Source organism: Labrus mixtus, chromosome 16, assembly GCF_963584025.1.
Source record: "Labrus mixtus chromosome 16, fLabMix1.1, whole genome shotgun sequence".
Taxonomy (NCBI): domain Eukaryota; kingdom Metazoa; phylum Chordata; class Actinopteri; order Labriformes; family Labridae; genus Labrus; species Labrus mixtus.
This window is the reverse complement of record NC_083627.1, coordinates 18,843,522-18,864,909: the sequence shown is the minus strand read 5'-3', so window position 1 is coordinate 18,864,909 and position 21,388 is coordinate 18,843,522. Positions and strand designations below refer to the sequence as shown.

General features: G+C 41.8%; 1 protein-coding gene across 1 annotated transcript; it reads right to left on the bottom strand.

The window, feature by feature from the left end:
- Positions 1-294: 294 nt before the first annotated feature.
- Positions 295-8,783, bottom strand: sp4 (sp4 transcription factor). The gene is made up of 7 exons (XM_061060391.1): positions 8,198-8,783; positions 7,839-7,909; positions 6,536-6,886; positions 5,260-6,439; positions 4,736-4,934; positions 3,910-4,109; positions 295-2,636 (listed from the first exon to the last, which is right to left on the bottom strand). Exons 1-7 carry the CDS (start codon positions 8,202-8,204, stop codon positions 2,362-2,364), a joined length of 2,283 nt encoding a protein of 760 aa, XP_060916374.1. The 5' UTR covers positions 8,205-8,783; the 3' UTR covers positions 295-2,361.
- Positions 8,784-21,388: the final 12,605 nt, after the last annotated feature.

The window sequence follows — 21,388 nt, the reverse complement described above, 5'->3', positions numbered from 1 at the left end:
TAAGAAAATTGATGTTTGTTTTACCGCTTTGTTTTCATCATGGACCTCGCTCGCTTTAATTACCTCTCTGCTGTCTCTTTTGCTTGCATTAGTTTAGGATTGAAAACATGACTGCAGATATTTTGTGTTTGTAAAGCTTTGGTACATTTTCATCACAATTTAACAGAAATTAACAGATTGTGCCGTTCTAAAACACATGGTACTGAAAAGAATGTAAGCATAGCTTTTTTTTGTGCTTTTAAGTTTCATTGTAACAGTCTTCAAAGAACACAAAGCAACAGAGAACACTTCCAATCATTTTTGGATCACTTTATTCTGTGTTATGCAGGCAAACGGTTTCTGCTCGATTTCGTCTTTTTTTTTCTTTTTATATCGACATAACACGTTTTTACAAACCAGTTTTAAAAATATCAACAAACTGGAGCCTTTGAGGCTAACCCGGCTAAAAACCCATTATCAAATGTCATGGAGACGAACAAACATCTTTTAGAAAAGATTTACAAATGAGATGTCACTACAAAATATCAAAGAAAAAAGTTGGTTGTCACATAAAATATTACCAAAACATCTAAATTTGTTTGGTATCAACCTTTTTCAACTTTTAAACGATAGTAGCTTTTTTTTTTTTTTTTTTTTTTTTTGCTTTCTTCTTCTTGTGTTATTTATTTTTATTCAAAAACACATTATGGCGCAAGAGAAGAAGAAGAACCGGACAGCAATGGTCAGACGTAGAAAAAGAAAAATAGAAGCACAAAGAGTAAAGAAGAAAGAAGCAGCACTACGGCAAAAAACTGAAACATGCTGTACACAACCTCAGAATCAACGCACACAAATACAAGTCCAGCAAAGGCAAATAGTACAAATCAAGGATAAATAATAAATTAGCAAAACACACTGGGGTCCTGTGTGTTAACATTGTGGGGGAGGGGGGGGGACAATTAATAAACTTTGTAAAATAAACTTATTTTCAAATTTAAAAAAAAATGTACGCACTGAACTAACACAGAGCAACACCACCAAAAACATTTCATAATATCCACATATCTAAATACCCAACCCACTCCCACCCTCCTATCACCTGCTCTCTTTACCTCTCTGTGCTCCACTCACTTTCTCTCCCCCCCCCCTAACCCCTGACGATCCCGCCGTACGACAGCTTGTGTTAAGGCAATTGTGTACACCGGTCACGTTGGTAGCGTTGGAGGTCAAGAAGGTCCCCTCTGGAGCACAGACGGCAGAGAGAAACATCAGTGAAGGTGCAGACGGAACTGTCGTTAAACCTACCAGGTTACCATCTGATGTTAAACGCTCGTTACAAAATGACAAAAAGTCACACGAGATACATTGAAGCCTTGATGTTAAAGCCACCCTGTGGTCTGTCTGCAAATGTTCTGGTTGTTCAGACGACAGCACTGCTCTCATATGTTCTCCCCCGTCTTGGCTTGTTTTATTAACAGAGAAAACGTCCCCTGACAATGTAAACATGGTTTCACTAAGATTGTCGTTAAAGTATTGCTTTCACTACACAAACAAAGTTGTAGAAAGCTAGATTGTTTTTTCTTTATAGAAACCTTTTTTTTTTCTAATGGGCACTGCGCCTCAATAGGAATGCATTATTTTATAAATCTTTTCATATGTGCTTTTTTTCTACTATTTTTTTTTTTTCTAGAATTAACCCCTCTCTTTTTAATAACAGTTTATCCGTAGACTGGTCTCCAAAGGGTTCAACACCTGAATCTGATCTGAGGACGTCACCTGAACCATAAATAAACCTCAAATTAGGTAGATCCTCTCCATGACAGCATGGGAATACAAATCACATTCACACAGGTCACACATACACAATCCCAAGACTGCCTCTCCTCTGTCACTGCTCTGCAACAGCTCCTGTTTAATGATTGACCCTCAGTTCTGTCTGAAAGGTATGAATCAGGAACTCAACTTTGTGCATAGAGTTAGTTTCTGTTGCAATTAGGAAAATGTCTCTTGATGTTCGATAGTTTTTGATTCAGCAGGTCCCCCTGTCTTGTGCTAATCTAGACACACTTTTATTCCTTTCCTTCATCAGGAATGGATTTAAAATAGATTTATTTAATAAATGCCAAACTAATCTTTCATAAGATTAGACTAAGTTTGTTATTATATGTGTTAGTTCTTTTTTTTTTTTTTTAGAAAACAATGTTGCTATTTTATGGTTTCTCTTCATTGCATGAGCTTCTCTCTTTTGAGTCCCTTTCATGAGAGAACAACATTTTTTAAAAGATGTCAAAAAAAAAACAACAGATGCCATCCTCACAGTCCCTGCAAAGACTCCCAAAAAACAGGAAGTCAGCCTTCAACGAAGAGACAGGAGTCAGCGGCCTATTCAAACTCCTCCTCTTCCTCCTCCTCCTCTTCCTCCAGGTGATTGGAGGTGGTGGGTGTAGCGGGGTCAGAGTCACGTGAGAGTGTTGCCACAGCAACAATCTGAGGGATGGCCCCCAGGCCTACTGGCACGTCTTCTTCCATGTCATCGGTGGTGATGATTGCCACCGCAGCCCCACCCTTCTTATTCTGGTGGGTCTTGATGTGCTTAGAAAGGTGGTCACTGCGCATGAAGCGCTTTGAGCATTCTGGACACTCGAAGCGCTTTTCTCCTAAAGACAAAAGTGTAGAGAAAAATAAACTTTCTATAGAAGTTTTCAGAAGTCCTTTTTTTAATGCATTTTTGGAACTTAGAAAATAAAACGTATTAGTCCTACTTTTTTTTTTTTCTCTTATATCGATGCAAGGTGTAATTAGACATATTCACATTATCAACTAACGAGTTGAAAAGAATAATCAACAGAACAGAAAAGTATGATGCCGCTTTATTACATGCACACAGATTGCTTTGGGCAGAGATTTGTATCAGCAGAAACTGAATTGTGTTTTTTTATTTGAGTTTCTCAACTTGAATAATTGACTGAAATATTTGAATTCAAATCACATAATTTGAATATGTATTATTAAAACTGAATCTAAAAAGCATCATTTGAAATGGAATTTATTATTGTCCCAATAAACTTGAAACTGTAAATAACGCTCTGCAATAGAATAGATGTTTTGAAGCAATTTTTTTCCTCACTAAAATGACAAGATGCTAAATTCAGTTCTCTCTAAAAATCTACGCTACTACTGGTAATCTACTGGTAGATCGAGTCCAGATTCACAGCACTCCTTTCTGACCGAACTGCACCTTTCTCTTCACCATTTGACTACATGGATCCATGGGATTTTTGTACGTAGAGAAAACATTTTGCTCTTTCCATCATGGCCGACGCTGGGACAAACATGGTAATATTTAGCTTTCTCCTAACTGTTTAACATCACAGTTATGTAGTCAGATTGTGTCGCTCTGTCAGCGAGTATACACAAAGTTTATGCTAGGTTAGCCTATTAGCTTTTGAAGATAGGAAGAGTTTAAGCTAACGTTAAAATTAGCTCATATTATACAAGATAGCAACTGAGTGTTTCTTAATGCACAGTAATGTCAACACACACTTTGTTTGACATTTAGCAGCATGTTGAATCCTGATCTATTTCAATCAATCAATTTTTATTTGTATAGCGTCAACTCATAACAAGTGGTATCTCGAGACACTTTACAAAAAGCAGGTAAAAGACCTTACTCATTGTTATGTTACAAAGATCCGGCCTATCCATCATGAGCACTTTAGCAAAGCAGCAAAAATTTTGTTCTATGCACAATTGCTAATGGGTTATTTCAAATCAAAACCAAATGTGACTTAGTTGGAAATAAAAGGTCTGCATGCTGACACAAATTTCTGAGGATATTTTTTTCAAATAATACAATTAAGATTCATTGATGATGAGAACTTTAATCACAGCCGTTACCACATCCCCTGAATGTCTGAACGTGTTGCCCACCTGTGTGTGTTCTCCGGTGTCTCTGCAGCTCGTCGCTCCGTGTGAACCTCTTGCCGCAGAAGATCCAGTTGCAGACAAACGGCCTCTCCCCGGTGTGCCAGCGCAGGTGAGCCCTCAGGTGGGACGTCTTGCCGTAAACCTTCCCGCATCCCTCCATGTGGCAGATGTGCTGCTTCTTCTTTGAAGGGTCCCCACTGTTTCTGCAACACAAATGTGAGTTGACAAGGGTTTTCTAGAAGGTTTTTTGTTTTGTTACCATGACATATTTTTTTTGCAATGAATGCTTGACCACTTGGAGTAAACCATCAGGTTTTTTTTTTATAAAGTTGACTATCACGAGAATTAGTCAAACTTCTATAAAATTAGTATGCTGAGTAACCTCACAAGAAACATTTGACATGTCTCTGAGTATGTTCAGTGCATGTTTTTGAGACTGATTACAGTGCAATGTGTTGAGTGATGCTGATACAAGCTGCACTGAATTCTAACCATCTGTCAAACCAGTTTCTCACTATGACATGATGTTCTTCAATTATTTTGGAAAAATCACAAAATATAAACTTCTGTAAACAAGGCCATATTTGGGGTGGGAGAAAAACACCTGAACTTGTTTTTTACGTTTAGGCTCTCAGTGAGAACTATTTGTACTTTAGCATGGAACTTGTACCTTTGAGCAGCTTTATGATTTTTTTTTTGCTGAATACTTCTGTTGAGAACTTTAATGCCACGGTTTAGTTTAATTTCCCTCTTCTGGAAAAACCAAACAAAACCAAATCCAGTAGTTGACCTCAAACACCAGCTTTTCTTGGTCCCCATTGTGTCATACCTTCCCTCTCCATCCCTGCAGTTTGGACAAGAGCAGGCAACACGGCGTAGCCTCTTGCTGGGCGGTCCCTCTTGATCCGAAGAACTCTGAACGGAGCCCAGCTGGTCTGGACTCATCGATGAACCCGTTGCCACGTTGCCGACAGTGACCGTCACAGGAGAAGACTGAACTTTAACCCCATCCTGACCCTGTGGTTGACCTGAGAGGGGAAGGAAATTGACAAAAAACCTAAGAATCAAAAACTAATATTGTATTGCCTCTTGTGTTTTTTTTAAGTAATTGTACGGGAAAAACTAAAAGAGCAAGAGCATCATAACTACGAGACACGCAATTAAACAGTAGAATATCCTGGTTAAGTTAGCACAAAATTAGCCTCTAGTTGCTAATTAAGTGAATACTGAAAGGTTGGAACATGGAAATGATTAGCCCTCAAATTAACTCAGTAACTTCTAAGGCTTCCAAAAATAAATCAGTTATTGATCAGTCTCTACACATTCACACAATAACTCTTAGTGCACACTTACCCTGTAGACCAGTAATGGTGAGGGGGACACCTTGCACCTGAACCCCAGCAGTGCCCAGGCCTGCAATGCTGACCGTCTGCACCCCGGACCCTGGGTTGATTTGGGCTGCACTGAGAGTCAGTGGGGCTCCGCTCAGGGAGACCAGTCCTCCACTCCCCACTGTTGTCCCACCAGCCATAGGGGCAAGTGTAAGCTGCTGTGGCATAGCTGTCCCGAGGCCCCCCTGCAAAGAGACTCCTCCTGGTAGCTGCAGCGTTTGCCAGGTGATCTGCCCAGAGGGGGACAGGGTGGGGGTACGAATAAGGACCTGGGCTGGGTTCTGGAAGGCTTGGATGGGCTGCAGGGTTTGTCCCGGGGCAAGTTGGAGGGTCTGAATATGCTGAGGTTGCTGCTGGCCCTGACCCTGACCCTGAGGCTGCAGCTGGATCTGCTGCACTAGCTGGTGCCCCACCTGGCCAACGATCACCTGCTGGATGGTTCCTGCAGAATCTGCCTGGTTCTGCAGCCCGTTGGGCTGATTCTGGCTCTGTGAGTCCGCCTCACTGCTCTGCACCTGGTTGTCAGCTACCTCTGACGAAGCAGAAACAACTTGTGTCCCATCAGACACGCCGTCACCTTCGGCTACAGCCACTGTTGATGATGAAGCAGGAGCTGTGCTGTGCACTGCTGTTGTCATTAGCTGGTTGCCATTGGCAACAGAGAATGTGCCATCTGCTGATTGGATGAGCTGCACAGCCCCGCCTCCTCCAACATTATTTATCACAGGTAGGGCAAGCGTCATGCCACCAAGGTTTATGGGTAAAGTGGTCATTACAGGAGTCTGGGAGCCCTGCAGAGTCTGAAGCTGCAGCGGGAAAGACTGTGCAGGGCGGATCTGCAGCGGGACTGTCTGATTAGCTGTACTTGTCAGGATGGCTTGCTGGTTGGCTTGCTGGAGGATGGCCTGGGGCTGGCTTGGACTCTGGGTCTGGATGAGCTGGACCTGCTCTGATAGAGCCCCGATGGATGCTGTTGGAGCTGTGCTGATATGGATCTGTTGTCCATCTGCAGTCTGCAAGTGAGGGATGACCTGATACTGGACCCCGCCCCCAGCATTGGGCAGGTTCTGAACCTGGATAATCTGGAACTGCTGCTGTTGCTGATTGGCTGCAACACTGTTAGTCCCACCCATTGGCTTCACCTGTCAACAGGAAAGGTGCAGATACGTGGTTAGGAAGACAAACACAGACAGTAAAAAAACATTTGCATTAACCTGTCGCTCCCCCGCCTCCTTTACCTTGCGTCCTACAGGTGAACTGTCATTGGCCAAGGTGGTGGCCACAGTTACAGCTACAGGCTGATTGGTGTTCTCCTTGGCCATGGTGGGTGCTGTAGTGATGATCTGCCAGCCGTTCCCCGTAAACTGAGCAGGGACAAGTTCCAGCTGCTGGGGCACCAGGGCCTGGCCTCCACCTGTGTCCACCACTATCTGACCCTGGAGCTGACCCGCCTGCAGCTGGATCTGACCCGCCTGCAGCTGGATCTGTTGGGCCCCCGTCTGGGCCTGGGCCCCCTCAGCTCCTCCCTGCCCTCCGATCTTACTGCAGGTGGCCGCTAGCAGAGCCAATGGAGAGGGCTGTGAGGAATCCTGGAGGAGACGCGGCGGAAGAGAGGGTGGAGGACCGGAAGACGAGAGAGAGGGGCGGAGAGAGAAATGAGTGACAAGATGAGGAAAAGCCAGTCGAGGTAAGAGAGACACAGCTTGTTGACATAAGAAAACAAAAACGTATATATCTAGCAAGTAAGAAAAAGCCAGAAGAAAATGAGATGGGCAGATATTACGAGGCACTAGTACACTGCGAACAATTTGAAACAACGAGGAGATATAGTAAAAGAGCAAGAGGGGAGAGAAACATGGTGCAGCAAAAAAAAAAAAAAGAAACACAAAAAGCTGAGAGAAAGAGAGAGAGCTGTCAGTGGAAGTGGGCGGTATTACAGGAAGCGAGTGGGTGGGCGTGTGAGAACCACATTTCTCTTTTCTCAGAACACTGTAAGAAAATGCCGCCTTCTCTTGCTCTCCTCCCTTTCAGAGGAACTAGGTCGCAGGCAAATCTTTAATGCCGTGCACCTCTAAACCTTGTGTGGAAACTGCCTAGATGTTACTACAGTAGTATAGAATGAGAAAGCAACTATTTTTGTCATACACACTTAACAACAAAATACGTGTTAAGGAGTAACTGCATGGCCCAAACTAATCTCCAAGATATATACAACATATAAAAGGAAGCTTAACATAGCTGTCACCAGTTGGAGGGCCTTACTCCAGGTTTTTTGAATAAATCCAAAGAGCAGAATTAAACCATTTTGATCCTAATTCAAACAGATAATACAAAAGTACAGTTGCTGAAGTGTGACAGCCATGCAAAGCCTATTCAAGAAGCTGTGGGCTTGCACTCAGCAGGGCTGCACAGAAGCAGGAAGTGGAATTCACCAGAGAAACGCCCCCAGAGGTGTCTGGCTGTTCTGGAAGGAGTTACATTTTTTGGGGCTTCCAAGCAAAGTCACAAATAAAGAACTATATTCAACTTTCATTCTTTTACCTGCGACCCAGAACTTTTCCCCTTCTTAGACGCTTTCCCTCCTTCAGTTAAAGATGATTCCTTCTTCGAGTCTGTGAACAGAGGGTCAAATGTAAGAATATTTCCAGTTATATCATCATCACAGGAACATTTCTGAACAGTGCAAAGTGGAGGAGACAAGGATGAGGCACAACCATGAAGACATTTAGTTGCCTGAATAAAATCCTATCCGAATGCAGATATAGCTTCACAAAGGTGATCAATGAAGGCAGAGGAGAAACCAGTAACCTTATCATCAATATCAAAGGGGCTTGGAGCCTCCTATCTGTCAGACAGAGAGAGAGAGGGGGGTGGAGACGGAGAGGGGGGAGGGTACCTACCACTCATAACGTATTAATATACCGAGAGGGAGAGGGTGTAGTTCACGGTAGAAGGCCGGCCGGGCACAGAGGCGGAGGACGGCCTATATGTTCGGCGCTGGGCCGTGGCGGATCTGCCCGTTTGACGAAACCACCCACCGGCCAGGAAGGGCGGTGCCTAACGCAGGCACAATCAAGCGGCTCTAAATAACAGAGATAACGGACAACCCTGCGACCGTCCCCGGCCCGTGGCCTCCTCGCAGCCCTGCCGCGCGTCTCTTTCAGCGGACGAGCAGTCCATAAACTAGAAAATTAACGCTTGTCAAAATTATATCCACAGTGAAGTTGGCAGTGTGTGACGGTAGAGGCCCACCCACTTCCATTTAAGCATCAGGACAACACCCTCTCCGCTGCTCCTGCCTGTCGCCGCCGTTTCTCTCGCAGCACGACGCGGGGACGCCTTGTCGCCGTCCGTCGTGCACCGAAAACAACCCGTCACCACTGTTCGTATTTTACGCGTATTCCCTTTTTTTTCGTGCACAATTGATTTTTTAAGAGGAGATATGGTGAGATAGATGTGGCTTTGTGGGCGGATGCGCTCCTCCCACTTATTCAGATTGGACGACGAGGCTCGGCGTGCGAGGGTCGAGATGGGAGTTGTATTTTGGTGAGGCCCTGCCTTCTCGAACTGGATTGGGCGGCCGCGACTACAACTCCCATGATGCTCACGGGCGTCAGGCGGTTGTAGTGGCGCTGTATGGTAGTCATGTTGGTGTGAGAGCGAGAGAGAAGGGCGGTGACTTCTGTGTTGTGGGGGGTAGGGCGAACTGGAAAAGGAGGCGTTTTGTGTGTGTGTGTGTGTGTGTGTGTGTGTGTGTGTGTGTGTGTGTGTGTGTGTGTGTGTGTGTGTGTGTGTGTGTGTGCGCGCGTGTGTGTGCGTGCGTGTGTGTGTGTGTGTGTGTTTCCATTTCTGTGCAGTGTGGTGTCAGGGTGACAGTCCTATTGGGGAGAAGAGGAGAGCAAGAGAAAGCAGTAAAACTACAGTGTTAGTAAAGAGGACAATGTTTTTTTTGTTTGTTGAGAAAGTGAAAACAAGTCAATTCATCAATGAGTCAGCAAAAAGGAAAGTAAGCAACAATAGGCCTATCTATAACTTTAATAGGAAAATGAAAAAAAAAAAACCTTCTGGAACATTTCAAGTGTGAATGTCTGTTTTATATCTGCATCTTCAGTTATATTAAAGTGAATTCTGGGTATTCTATAAAACGAGAAACTGGATTCTGCCTCTAAAACTGCAATATTGTGATTGGATATCCTTCATTCTAACTTTTACAATGTAAATTATTTTAAAAAATAAACATAATTGAACAGGTCAGTTAAGAGTTAAATTAAAAATGAGTTGCAGTCTTCTATTGCTCCATGTCACATCAATGTATTTTATCCTAAATACTCAGTTAAGAACTATATAAGTAATCCAGCCTTTTAATCTGTAGTTAATGTTAATGTTAATATGCTAGAATCATCTATCTTCTACTTGAACTAATATTTGTGACTAAAATAACTTTGCTACTGCTGTTTAATAAATTAATTAGGAGAGCATTCAAGTTTCTTACAGATGTCATTTTTCAGCATTAATCCCACAGAAGTTTGTGATAGGCCTGACAGTCTGAAACAGAAGTCATGTCTCTCACCCACACACCAAAACCACATTCTCAAAGGGCAGTTATGTGCTAAGTTCAGGGTGACATGCTGAAGTAGACTAGTTGGCCTGTATGTTCTCAGGCAGTGGTTTCTCCTCTCCTTTAGCAAAAGTCTTCCTGAGATAGGATTGATGCTGAGTGGAGTTACAGCACTGGTTCACCAAGCAGAAAACATTGTTAGCGGTCAACCATACTGAAGATATGCCTGTGGCAAAGGGGGGGAATAGGGGAATAGGCTAAATATTATGACACTCATACAATTCTTATCAAGAATTACTGAGTTTAAAATCTAACTTTTCACACACCGAAGGCCCTAAAAAGATATAGTGGTTTCTCTGTTTCTTTGTGGTCCTGATCCAGTTTTTGCTCTAAGCATATGTTCACAGATAAACAAACTATAAACACACACACCTGGGGTGGCCCAGAAACATAGGCTACATACACACACACGCACTGTAATTACTGCGGAAGCCAAGCGCCTTGTTCCCGCCCCCTGGGCCACTCAGCAGGATGTTGCTAGGCAACGGGGTCTGTTCTGAAGAAGGGTTGTTGTCTGTATGTGAGCATGTGTGGTGGTTGTGATGAAAAGGTGGTGTTAGAGGGAAAGCTATTGAGATAAAGCCTATATACATGCAGAAAGCTAATTTGTTCATATATAGAGCTATAATACTGTATACTGTATACTTCCAACAGCATGAATCCTTAATAAAGCACACGTAACCTTGAGGGATTATACAGGGTGGGGGGAGGGGGGGTTCGGCAAACTTAACTTTTGGCATAAAAGAAAAAAGCTGATGAAATACAATGGTCAATAAAAAGCTATTCTTTCAATGTAGTGAAAAGTGGTTGTTATAATCTGTTGTTTTCCAGCTGCTACCACTAGATGGTGCTGTTTACCATGCAGCTTGGGCTTCTCAGATACTACAGACAGTGTGGGCTACTGTAGGCTACTCACACCTGTGGTGATAGAAATATTAAGATCCATAGGCTATTTGATTGAAAGTTAAGATATACTACAATACTCTGTAACAATTGATTTGACATACCAAATAACTACACAATGAACTAAAAAATTTAAAGTAAAAATATTTTTTAGATCGGAGCCTGAAAAACTGCCCTTTATTCAGTATTGTCTGTTTCTGGATTATCATAGGCTACTTCTGCATTTATATTTAAGAAGCAGGTTCAGCTAATTTTAACCATTGGTATAAACTGTTTCATCAATGTACATGCGTCATATTTGATGTTGATTTTACACACGTAGGCCTACATTACTTGAGCTTTGAGTAGGCCTACTGACAGTTCTTCATCTCATGAAAGACATATTTCTGAAATTATAATCACTTAACTTTAAGCTACTTCTTAATTGGGAAAGGATGAACTAAACTGCCTCTCTCTTCAGATTTCTACTAACTAACAGTCCTACTGGCGTTTATGGCCTGTGTGGATTTTTATAAGCCTATAGCTATAGCTTCTTCTAAAAATCAGAAATACATATATTTCATTACATCAGTATACGTTCTGTTTGCTTTGTAATTTTTTTTTTTTACAAGTGACACAAATTAAACAAGAAGTGTGGAAACAAATGCTCAGGTCATGATTTGGGAAAGAAGGCTATACAAAAACATAAGTGCAGCCCAAGTCAAGAGAGGAAATGAAGACATAAATGTTAGCAATTGAACTGTCTGAAGCACACCGATTTACAGTCCATGAGCTCACCAGCTAAAAATGTGTGACTGTAGATTTAAGCTAGGACTAAGGTTTACTTGTTATCTTTAAAGCTATCCACTCTCAGTTGGCAGTCTGTATCTCTTCCATGCAAACTCCAGCTGAGAGCAAATTCCTTGGATCTGACTTTGAAAGTAAAGCATCACATTGACGCGCAAAGGGCTCAGAATCAGCTAAAATAAAAATAAAAAAGCAGGGTACAAAAATTGGATTTAAAGATATTTCAAACTGAACATGAAAATGACCTGATATGCGTCTTTGATGTTCTACTATTTAGACAATGATTGATCAAAGTCAGAATATGTATGAATTAACTTAAAAACATACTACAAAGATTTGATTTTAGAGTCATTGTTCAGACATCATGATTACACCTCAGACATCATGGTGAGTGTTTCGTCCACTTCATTGTTAGTGTACATCTAGTCAGTTTCTTTCTGTTTCTTCTTTTTTTTGGGCGTGATATATCAAAACATTTTACACATACACACACGTAAAGTCATATGCGTAGGTGTGCATTTGTCACATGCGGCCCTGGCGTCAGGATGTCTCCCTCTCCTAAAGGTTAGGCAGTAAAGACGGAGAGATTTATGACTTCTAACATGAGTTAATGTTTTGGCAGATGCCTCTTTCGTTCATACCATCTGTATGCATGCGTGTCTGTTTGTATGTGTGTGTGAGTGCAGACCTGGGGAACTTGTTGACGGGTGATAACAGACGTGTCTCACATAACTTTCCTGTAACAAGCTACAAGCTGTGATTATAGATGGATAGATGCAATATAAAGTCATTATGTGCTCACGCTTTAGTGCCAGTAAGTATGAATGAGATTGATGATGTCACTCCTTTGTATAGCTCATCATCATAACTTCCTTTTGGGATTTTTAACAGATACAATTTTGATTGACAGAGGGATGTTACTTTTTGATATTTTTTCAAATGTCTTGTGAAAAAGAATAATTAAACCTGATGCATCCTGGTGGGATATGGTGAAAAAGGACACACATCCACTGGACTGGAGTAGCATTAAGCTCCATGAAAGTTGGCAGCATCTCACTGTAATTATAGCTGAATGATTGATGCTTCCTGGTGTCTAGATCTAGTGGAAAAAAACTGGTGTGTCTTAGTAGGCATGGTGCCAGTGCAGGGTGCGGACGGGACGTGCGTCTTACCAACAATGAGAAACAGCTTTTGTCAAAGGGGTTTTCCTTTGTCCTCCTCTCTAAATGTTTTAAGATTTTGTTTTTGTTTTGCCACCAGTTGTTTTTGTTTGGACATGCCAGCTGAAGAGCTATAGTTCTGTCAGATGGTTTCAGACCTCAGCCACTTCTCTTACTTGCGAGCGTGCTTTAAACTCAATGCACTCCTCATTAACTTGTTTTCTCACCCATCGTCTCAGTACATAAACAAACACAATGAACAAGTAGATATCAGAAGTAATCTGCAGCAGATTACTGATTTCTAGAGGCCTCATGTCTGAGTATCCAAAACATGTACACAATAGAAAAAAACGAAAGGAGAAACAGCAGGAGATGATTTATGTTTGAACATTTTGTTGATTTTATGCTGACCCAGAAGTTAGAATTAGAAATATTTGATTTATCCCAAGGGTGAAATTCTGTAAATACTCAAAGTACTCAAAATAAACAATGCTCAATCTGTACTAATTTAAAAAATGTGTTCAAATAAATTATAAACAAAAATTTCTGTTGAATTGTTTAGCCAATCTGCCTAGTTAAAGATAAAGTCAGGATCTTTTTCCTTCAAAATAAAATATAGACTTGTATAAAACTGATGCCGCTCAATCCCCACGTGGTTGTGACTGTAAATTAGGATGTCTCTAGTCGGGGAGTGGATTATTTTCTCCCAGCCAATGAGAGGGTGTAGGTGAAATCAGCGTTTGGATGCCATTCAATCCCGCAAATATTGCGGATTTGGATGTAGCAGCAAAGAAGAGAAAACATAATCAACGAAGCAAAACACCACAAGGATAAAGCTTGTTTTGAAAAGAGGGGGAACCTAGGGTTGGCTTTCACCGGCAGACGTGGAGTTGGCCTTCTTTCTGTTGGACAAGCAGGTGCTAAACACTAGCGGTTAGCTAGTGCTAGCTTGCTCTATTATCAACTTTTGCAGTACAACAAGAGTTATGTTCTCAGGTAGCATGCAGTGTAGGTTCAAGCAGTGAACATACACGCTAAGTCCTGAAGTGGGCGTGTGATTCTGGTGGTGATGAGCCCAGGAGGAGGGGCCTAATTTGAATGTTGTGTTTACAAGCTCAACATAACAGACTCTACCTTTAAGTATAGTGTAAAATGTCTATAGTTGTTGCAAACTGTTGTCTTTACTGCACCAGCATCCCCATTTGGTGTCGTTTCTGGGCTTGACTATGACTTTTTCAGCTCGAATATCTAGTCTCTGCCCTTGCTTGTATTACATTGTATACAACACTACAGAAAGCTAACATTTTCTCTGAAAATGTGAACGCAAAAGATGTTACAGACGAGGAAACCTTTTTCATTGTTTCTGCCGAAACAGAAATACAGATGTATTTAATAAAAGCTGCAGCTGCTTTGCCAATGCATCCTGGTACAGGCATTGGCTGTACAGCACTACAGACAGCTCAGCTTACTCAGTGAATACAGTATGCACACTGGACATTATTGCTTCTACATCTACAGGCACTTTTTATTTTCAGGTGACACTTGTGAAAACGTTTACGCTCTTTCTAAATGTTTTTAATAAGTGAATGAGCTGCCGGCCTACACTTCCACTGAAACAGGCAAAACCTTCCATCACCTCTGAGTAACAAGACACACATTTCAGAGGGTAAGAGTAAAAGAGGCCTTTGGTTCATCCAAATGATTCAACTCAGACATTAAGGAAAAGTATTGAGTTCACCTGCGTTCTTGTTTTGTGACTCAACAGACTGGTTGTCTGTGTGAAAACAAGACTCTGATGTGTGTGTGTGTGTGTGTGTGTGTGTGTGTGTGTGTGCGTGTGCGCGTGTGTGCATGTGTGTGGCTGTGTGTGAGAGTAAAGGGGTGTGTCAACAGGATATAAATTTGACAAATGCTATCAGTACCAAAACATCTGTCAAATATGACATTTGTCAAAGATTTATTTTCTGGAGTAATAACCCTTTACAATTAATGTGTGTGTGTGTGTGTGTGTGTGTGTGTGTGTGTGTGTGTGGGTCTGAACTCAGAAATGAAATAAAACTCTTGAAGACCTCCAAGGAGAAAAATCTTTCCCCCGTCATAATCATGCCTTTCACTTCCGTTCGAACAATTCTTGTTTGATTCAAATCCTCAGAAGATCTTGTTCAGCAGATCAAAATCTGTGCAGTATCCTTCAGACCGAACACCAAGGTCGGTCTGAAGTCACGTGTGCCTTTAGTGTGTCCAGTGCAATGTGTATATTGTATTCAGCTTAGATGTCCCATTGTTAGATAATGAGTGAAACTGTAGATGTTTAGATAAATGTTTTTTAATTGGCTGTAATCTTTCAGTTTAATCAGCTTAGTTTTTTTTCCTTTGCTGCATAACAACATGGATCCACAAAAGACAAATATTACTCTTTAAGCAACCACTACTATCCCTAAAGTTATATAGTAAACAGGCAATTCTTTATTTCTTATTACATCTGTACATTTTATATGGCCTGGCTGTAATGGCCATGTTTTCACATCATTTTGATTCAGCCTGATGAAGCTCAAGCTAATGAACTTCCTTTTCAACAGGCAGAGACCTTGTGAGGAACTCGACTTATCTATGAACAGAGGCAGAGAGGCAGAGTTATGAGGGACTGAGAAATATCGCCTAGCAACAGGTAATGTCTTTTCTCCGTGCTTTTTGCTTGCCTTTATGAAAACACACCTCACGCATCTTCAAATACTGACAAACCATTTGCTGCTGTTTACAACTCTTTCTTCCAGCCGCCTAATGACAAGACTCGCAATTCAGAAGGCAGCTTCAAAGCCCGAGTCTCAATGACCAGAATGTGCAGAATGTGTGCTCTGGCGACAACTGCAGGTATTTATTATGTGCATTCATGTGTTGCTGCGGTGTGCATTAAGCATTTTCTAAATCTGTGTGGTCATTTAGCAGGTCAGAGACGCCCTGCTTCTTCTCCTTTTCCACTCACATACACACTCAGGTGACATTTCAGACAAAACACATGCACCAGGAGAGGGGAAAAGTCAACCTGCGGTCACCTTCCGGGGGGTCAAAGGTCAAAAGAAAGAGCTCCTCCGGACAGGAGATGAGATGCTCCAAAGATATGACATCATTAAGGGAGAGATAGGAGCAAAAACCTTGAACTGAGACTGAACTCAGTGTTGAACTGTTACCCCATCAATCATGTATTATATATGTAGTGGAAAAATGAATAATGATTGGTTTGTTGTTTGTAAATGAGACTCAAATAAATTGAACATTTGAAAATTATTCACATCAGGAATGCCACAACACAATTCCACCTGTCAGATTAATTAACAAGATTATTTTTTTTTATTGTTAAGGGCACTGAAACCTTCCCCTTGTGTACTAGAGGCAGTGATTGAGAAATGCACTGAAAAGGAAGTGTGCTCTCCATTATCTCAGTTGTGTCACAGTTATGATTTCCCCGTCCGAATGCAGCTGAACTCCAACACACAGATCCAAGTCGAACAGAGAGACTATTAAAGGGGACAGGACTCATGCTGTGCTTTCAGACAGTGAGCAAGCGAGTGTTTAAACAGTCTCTTTGAAGCTAAATGTGAAATGATTAAGTCTGCTCACAGGCCACTGTGGGCTCTCCAGCGTGTGTTTGTGTGTTTGCGTGGGCCTCTTTGAAGATGCTACTCTTGTACGAGTTCAGGAAGACCTTTACAGCAGTGCTAAGTGGAGGGTGCAGCACGCCGTAAAGATCCAAGATAAGTGTGTTAATGTGTGTGTAGTTCAGAGCGGGACCTGACGTGACTTGCGGGCCCAGTGGAGCTGACGCCAACCGCTTGTTTCTGGCTGTCTGTGTATGTCCTGAATGACAGCCCAGAGGCTCTGCATGTGTGTGTGCGGTTAGGTGGGAAAAAGAAGCGTTTCATGTTTGACGGGAACCATCAATAAAACAGCAACCGTGAAATCGCTTCAAAACCACCTGAACCTGGTCCTAGAAAGTGTGTAAAAATGTGTGCGTGTGAGAAAGAGAGAGACAAGAGCAGAGTGGAGGATGTGTATTGACCTGTGTGCTTTTCTCTAATCTTTCTCGCGCCTCCATCCACCCTGCCCTGATTAATGACCACATCACGCAGGACTTGAGTGTGTTGTCTGTGAGTGTGTGTGAGCATGAGTGTAAATATGTGATTGTGAGACCTTCCCCGTACATAGATGATACATTTAATTCAAAGTGGCCTTGAAAGTGTACCTACGTTTTCAGCTAAATCTGGGGGGTGTTTTTGCATCTCTTTGTGGAATAAATTAACAATTTGTTGCACTGCAATTAGCATGAAAAAGCCAGCAGCTTCTTCCAGTCAATTAAACATCAAGCCATCTCTCAGTGCTTTTCTTAACACACCCCCCTCCCCTTCTTCTGCTCCATCAGCCCCCCCCCCCCCAATTTTATGGCAGGCATTGTGGCGAGGTGAAGAAGCGCAATGAGTGGGAGGAGCAAAATTAACCAGGAGCATAGCATGAATAGTGTGATAGTGTGATTGTGTGTGTGTGTGTGTGTGTGTGTGTGTGTGTGTGTGTGTGTGTGTGTGTGTGTGTGTTTTTAATGAAATGCTAGAACATTTCACAGACCAATAAAACATTTTGCAGGCCAAAATAAATGTCACAAAATACAAAACGTTTTGCAGAAAAAAGCATTTTTCACACTTGAAAGGTTAGAATAACCTCAGTTGTTTGTTATGGGATTGAACTGATGTCAATGCAAACATGTGACCCCGTCTGTCCTGTTGTACTGTTTCTGGTGTCTCTGTCTTGTTTAGCTTCTTTGCACAGATAGACACGTCGTAGATCCTCCCTCGGCCGCTGCCGTTCACTGGAGCAATACTTCAATGTGGCTGCCATCTTGGAGAGGGCCAACTGCGCCTCCTAATGCACGGAAGTCCATCGCGGCGGGAGGTCTATATCCGCATTTCAAGTATTCATAACTAGCAGAAATGTGGACCAATTTTCAAGACTTTTGTTTTATCGCAAACGTCAGACATGAAGCAGGATTCAGGTTGTGAAATTAAAAACGCATTTTTCCAAACAAAATGCTCTCATAGACGTAAGATTACTGACCTTCTCTTCATAGAGAATAACATTTCTATTTAAATAAATCAGAGTCCGTCGTGAAGGCTATTTAACATGTACAGAAGCGTCTTGCTCTCACTTTATTGTACGTTAAAAAGCGAGGTTCGCTGGTTTTGAGAAATGTTCAGATCGATGTGAGTAAGGGAAGACAGTCGATCTCATTGAAGGTTATAGCGTTAACAGTTGCAGTCAAAACAAAGAGGTGTTATGTGTTGATGTGTTTTCATGAAATCAATGTAAGTGCTGGGAAGAAGTTAAACTGTCAGCTGAAGAGCTTAAACAGCAGCCGCAAGGACTTCCAGAGGTTCACTTTTTTGTCGACCTTTTTTGGGCTTATGTGTTGTCTCAGCCGACAAAGAGTGAGATTACCATTTAAAATCACACTTAGACACACAAAGACACAATTAAATACGCACATCGTTGGCTGGTATAAGGAAGAGGAAACCCCACCAACAGGCCTTCAGATGGGGATGGGAGAGACCACTCAATCATTAGTTGACTCAGATGGACAGATGGACTGCTGGCCAACGAGAAACACACACACACACACACACACACACACACACACACACACACACACACACACCTCAAAGATGACCTAGACCCCCCACGCTGAGGTAGTAGTGATCAGCGGCATCGAGTCCATCCATCAGGACTGAAAGTGAAAAATGACGTCTGGAAGTGTATGATTATGCTCCTGGGCTTCAATGCATCAATCAGCTGACACACACACATTCAACCACACATTAAACACAGAGAAGACAAGAATTTGAAAAATGAACACAAGTCAATTAATCTCCCTGTCTGAGACGTGTGTGTCTGCATGTTGTGTATGTGTCTATGTGGATGTTGGGGGGGGGGGGGGGGAGCAGAAAGAGAGATGAACATTGTTATTGGTGAGGAGAAGAACAGAGATCACGGTCAGAGCAGGATTTAATCAAGGAAAGAGTGAAAACAAGTGTGTGTGTGTGTGTGTGTGTGTGTGTGTGTGTGTGTGTGTGTGTGTGTGTGTGTGTGTGTGTGTGTGTGTGTGTGTGTGTGTGTGTGTGTGTGTGTGTGTGTGCGTGTGCGTGCGCGTGTGTGTATGTAGTTCAGTTTATCTGAGTGCTCTTTAGTGGTTGATGCTGAGGAACATCACCAGCTTCAGTTGAGTAAAAAAAAAGATCTTTCAGTGGATTTAAAAGAGATTATAAAAATGAAAACACGTCTGACGTATGGAATAACCACCCTTTCTGGTTTTCTATCTTCATCCCCTGCTCCTCATCTTCTCTTCCACATCACCAGTCCTCCCTGGTGTGCGAACTGTGGCGCTATCGGAGTGTGTGTAATTCAGAAATGGCAATGTGTGCATGTGGGGGGATTTGATTTGTCTGAATTAATGTGTCAGAGCCAGCTGTGGCAAACAGACTATAATAACAGACTTTTACTGCTACATCCGCTCCAATTTATGTCGTTAACCACTGCACTTGTCATGATCTGTTCCAGAAGAAATTGCTACTCGCGCCTCTGTTCTATGCAGTAGGCCTAAAGAAGAGACAAGCGAAGAGGAATGAATCACTCAGGAGTATAGCAGGCCACATACGGGAGACTAATTTTACAACCTTTCTGTATCTTTACAACTTTAAAGTTGTTAATTGAGATATTCTCAGGTTTCTCAACAACTACCTCTGATCTCCATAAACATTCATTTGTAAAGACCAGTTTGACACTCTGGTAAATTCGCTTATGTTGCTTTCTTGTTAAGCGTAAGATGAGACAATAAAGACAACTCTAATTTACCTATTAAATAAAACAACTTCAACAAGCCCTGATTAGCTTAGCTTAGCATAAAGACTAGATGCAGGGGGGAAGAGCTAGCCTGGCTATATCTCATTTGTTTGATGTGTACAAAAACAAACAGTAAAATTCCTTAAAAAGCAGGATATTAGCAGCAAGTTGCTTTAGTTGTGTAATTTGTCACCCTAAACATAAAATCTGCATAAATCTGCAAAACAAAAACATCCCAACATTAATATCACTTTATAAAAATGTGAAAAATATTCTTATTCTATCTGATGTAAAACAGAAACTAAAGAAACAGTTCCTGTGTGGGATGGAAGACAAATACCTTTATATTACTAACAAAGGAATTTGCAGAAAAAGTTGTTCGCGTTTACGTAATATTTCTGAAATAGGTCGTAAATGACGAGAAAGAAATGATGCGATGCGGCGCGGCACAACATAGGCACGACTTGACTTGATACGATACACTACCATACAATAAGGTACGGTAAAGTAAGACCAAACTTACCTTCTTCCACAGGAAATCAAAGTGTCACAATAGCAGAAATAAAATAATAAAAATGTTATATGATTTATTTATTACCTTATTATACTGTAGGATACTATACATGAGGACAGAATGAAGGATTTGTGTGAGCCCTTTCAACATTTAACTGTCTGAGTTTAAGTGAGGGATTGTTGTGGATTTATCACTGATAGTGAAGTTTAAATGAACAAACATGAACAAACATCCTGGTTCCCAAAATTCGTCAGCTTGTATGTGTTATATCTGAAAATGGTTGCGAATGACCAAAAAACATGGTATGGCCTCCTAAATGTTTTAATGTTGCAGTGCAGACTCTGCACAACGATGTGTGCCGTAATGACCAGAGCAGATATCAATGAAGGATTACTGATGGTTTAACACTGGGAAAGCAGGTTGGAGAGAGGAAGCAAGGTGAACACAGTAAGAAGGAAGGCGAAGATAAGTGTTTGTCAGAAAAAAAATTCAATTTAATTGGACGCCAGTCATCATGTGAAAATTTTGAATTCCATAGTGTGAAATACATCTTAGGCTTCAGCACTCAGATTTCTGTAAATCAATGAGAAAAGAAAAAAAAGGTAAAGTGTAACTGTAACTTTAACATCAACATCTTTGCCAGTCGATTTAATCAAATGCATAACTTTATTCTGAACTTTTCAATTTGTATTCTGTATAATATAATATAATAGACATTATTTCAGTGGTTACCTCACAACTTAAGGTGTAGTACAAAACAAGATAACACACTGAGGCAGCTATGGCAAGTCAACAGGATGCAGCACAAGTGGATAAAAGCTATTGATCTGCAATCACACACGTACTCTGAGTCCTCTTCACAAACGTCAACAGCATTTGAAAGAAATCAATGACCACTCCTCCCTCAGATGCATCTCATTAATATGTTGGCATGCTGAATGACTGGTCAGCATAAATCAGCTGCTTTATTGTGAGTAGTTAACAGACATGATGAAAGTTTGTGGAGGAGCAGAGAAACTCAGAACGCAAGCATCTTCGGCAAAGACGCTTGTTAAAAAGATACCAATTTGTAGCACGAGCCTGTGCGTGTGTGAGTGTGTGTGTGTGTGTGTGTGTGTGTGTGTGTGTGTGTGTGTGTGTGTGTGTGTGTGTGTGTGTGTGTGTGTGTGTGTGTGTGTGTGTGTGTGTGTGTGTGTGTGTGTGTGTGTGTGTGTGTGTGTGTGAAGGA

Excerpts from the sequence above, each read along its gene's own strand:
- sp4 (XM_061060391.1), bottom strand. Across the intron at positions 6,440-6,535 it reads GTTCACCTGTAGGACGCAAG|GTGAAGCCAATGGGTGGGAC; the intron begins GTAAAGGAGGCG and ends TCCTGTTGACAG. Across the intron at positions 4,935-5,259 it reads CACCATTACTGGTCTACAGG|GTCAACCACAGGGTCAGGAT; the intron begins GTAAGTGTGCAC and ends TTCCCCTCTCAG.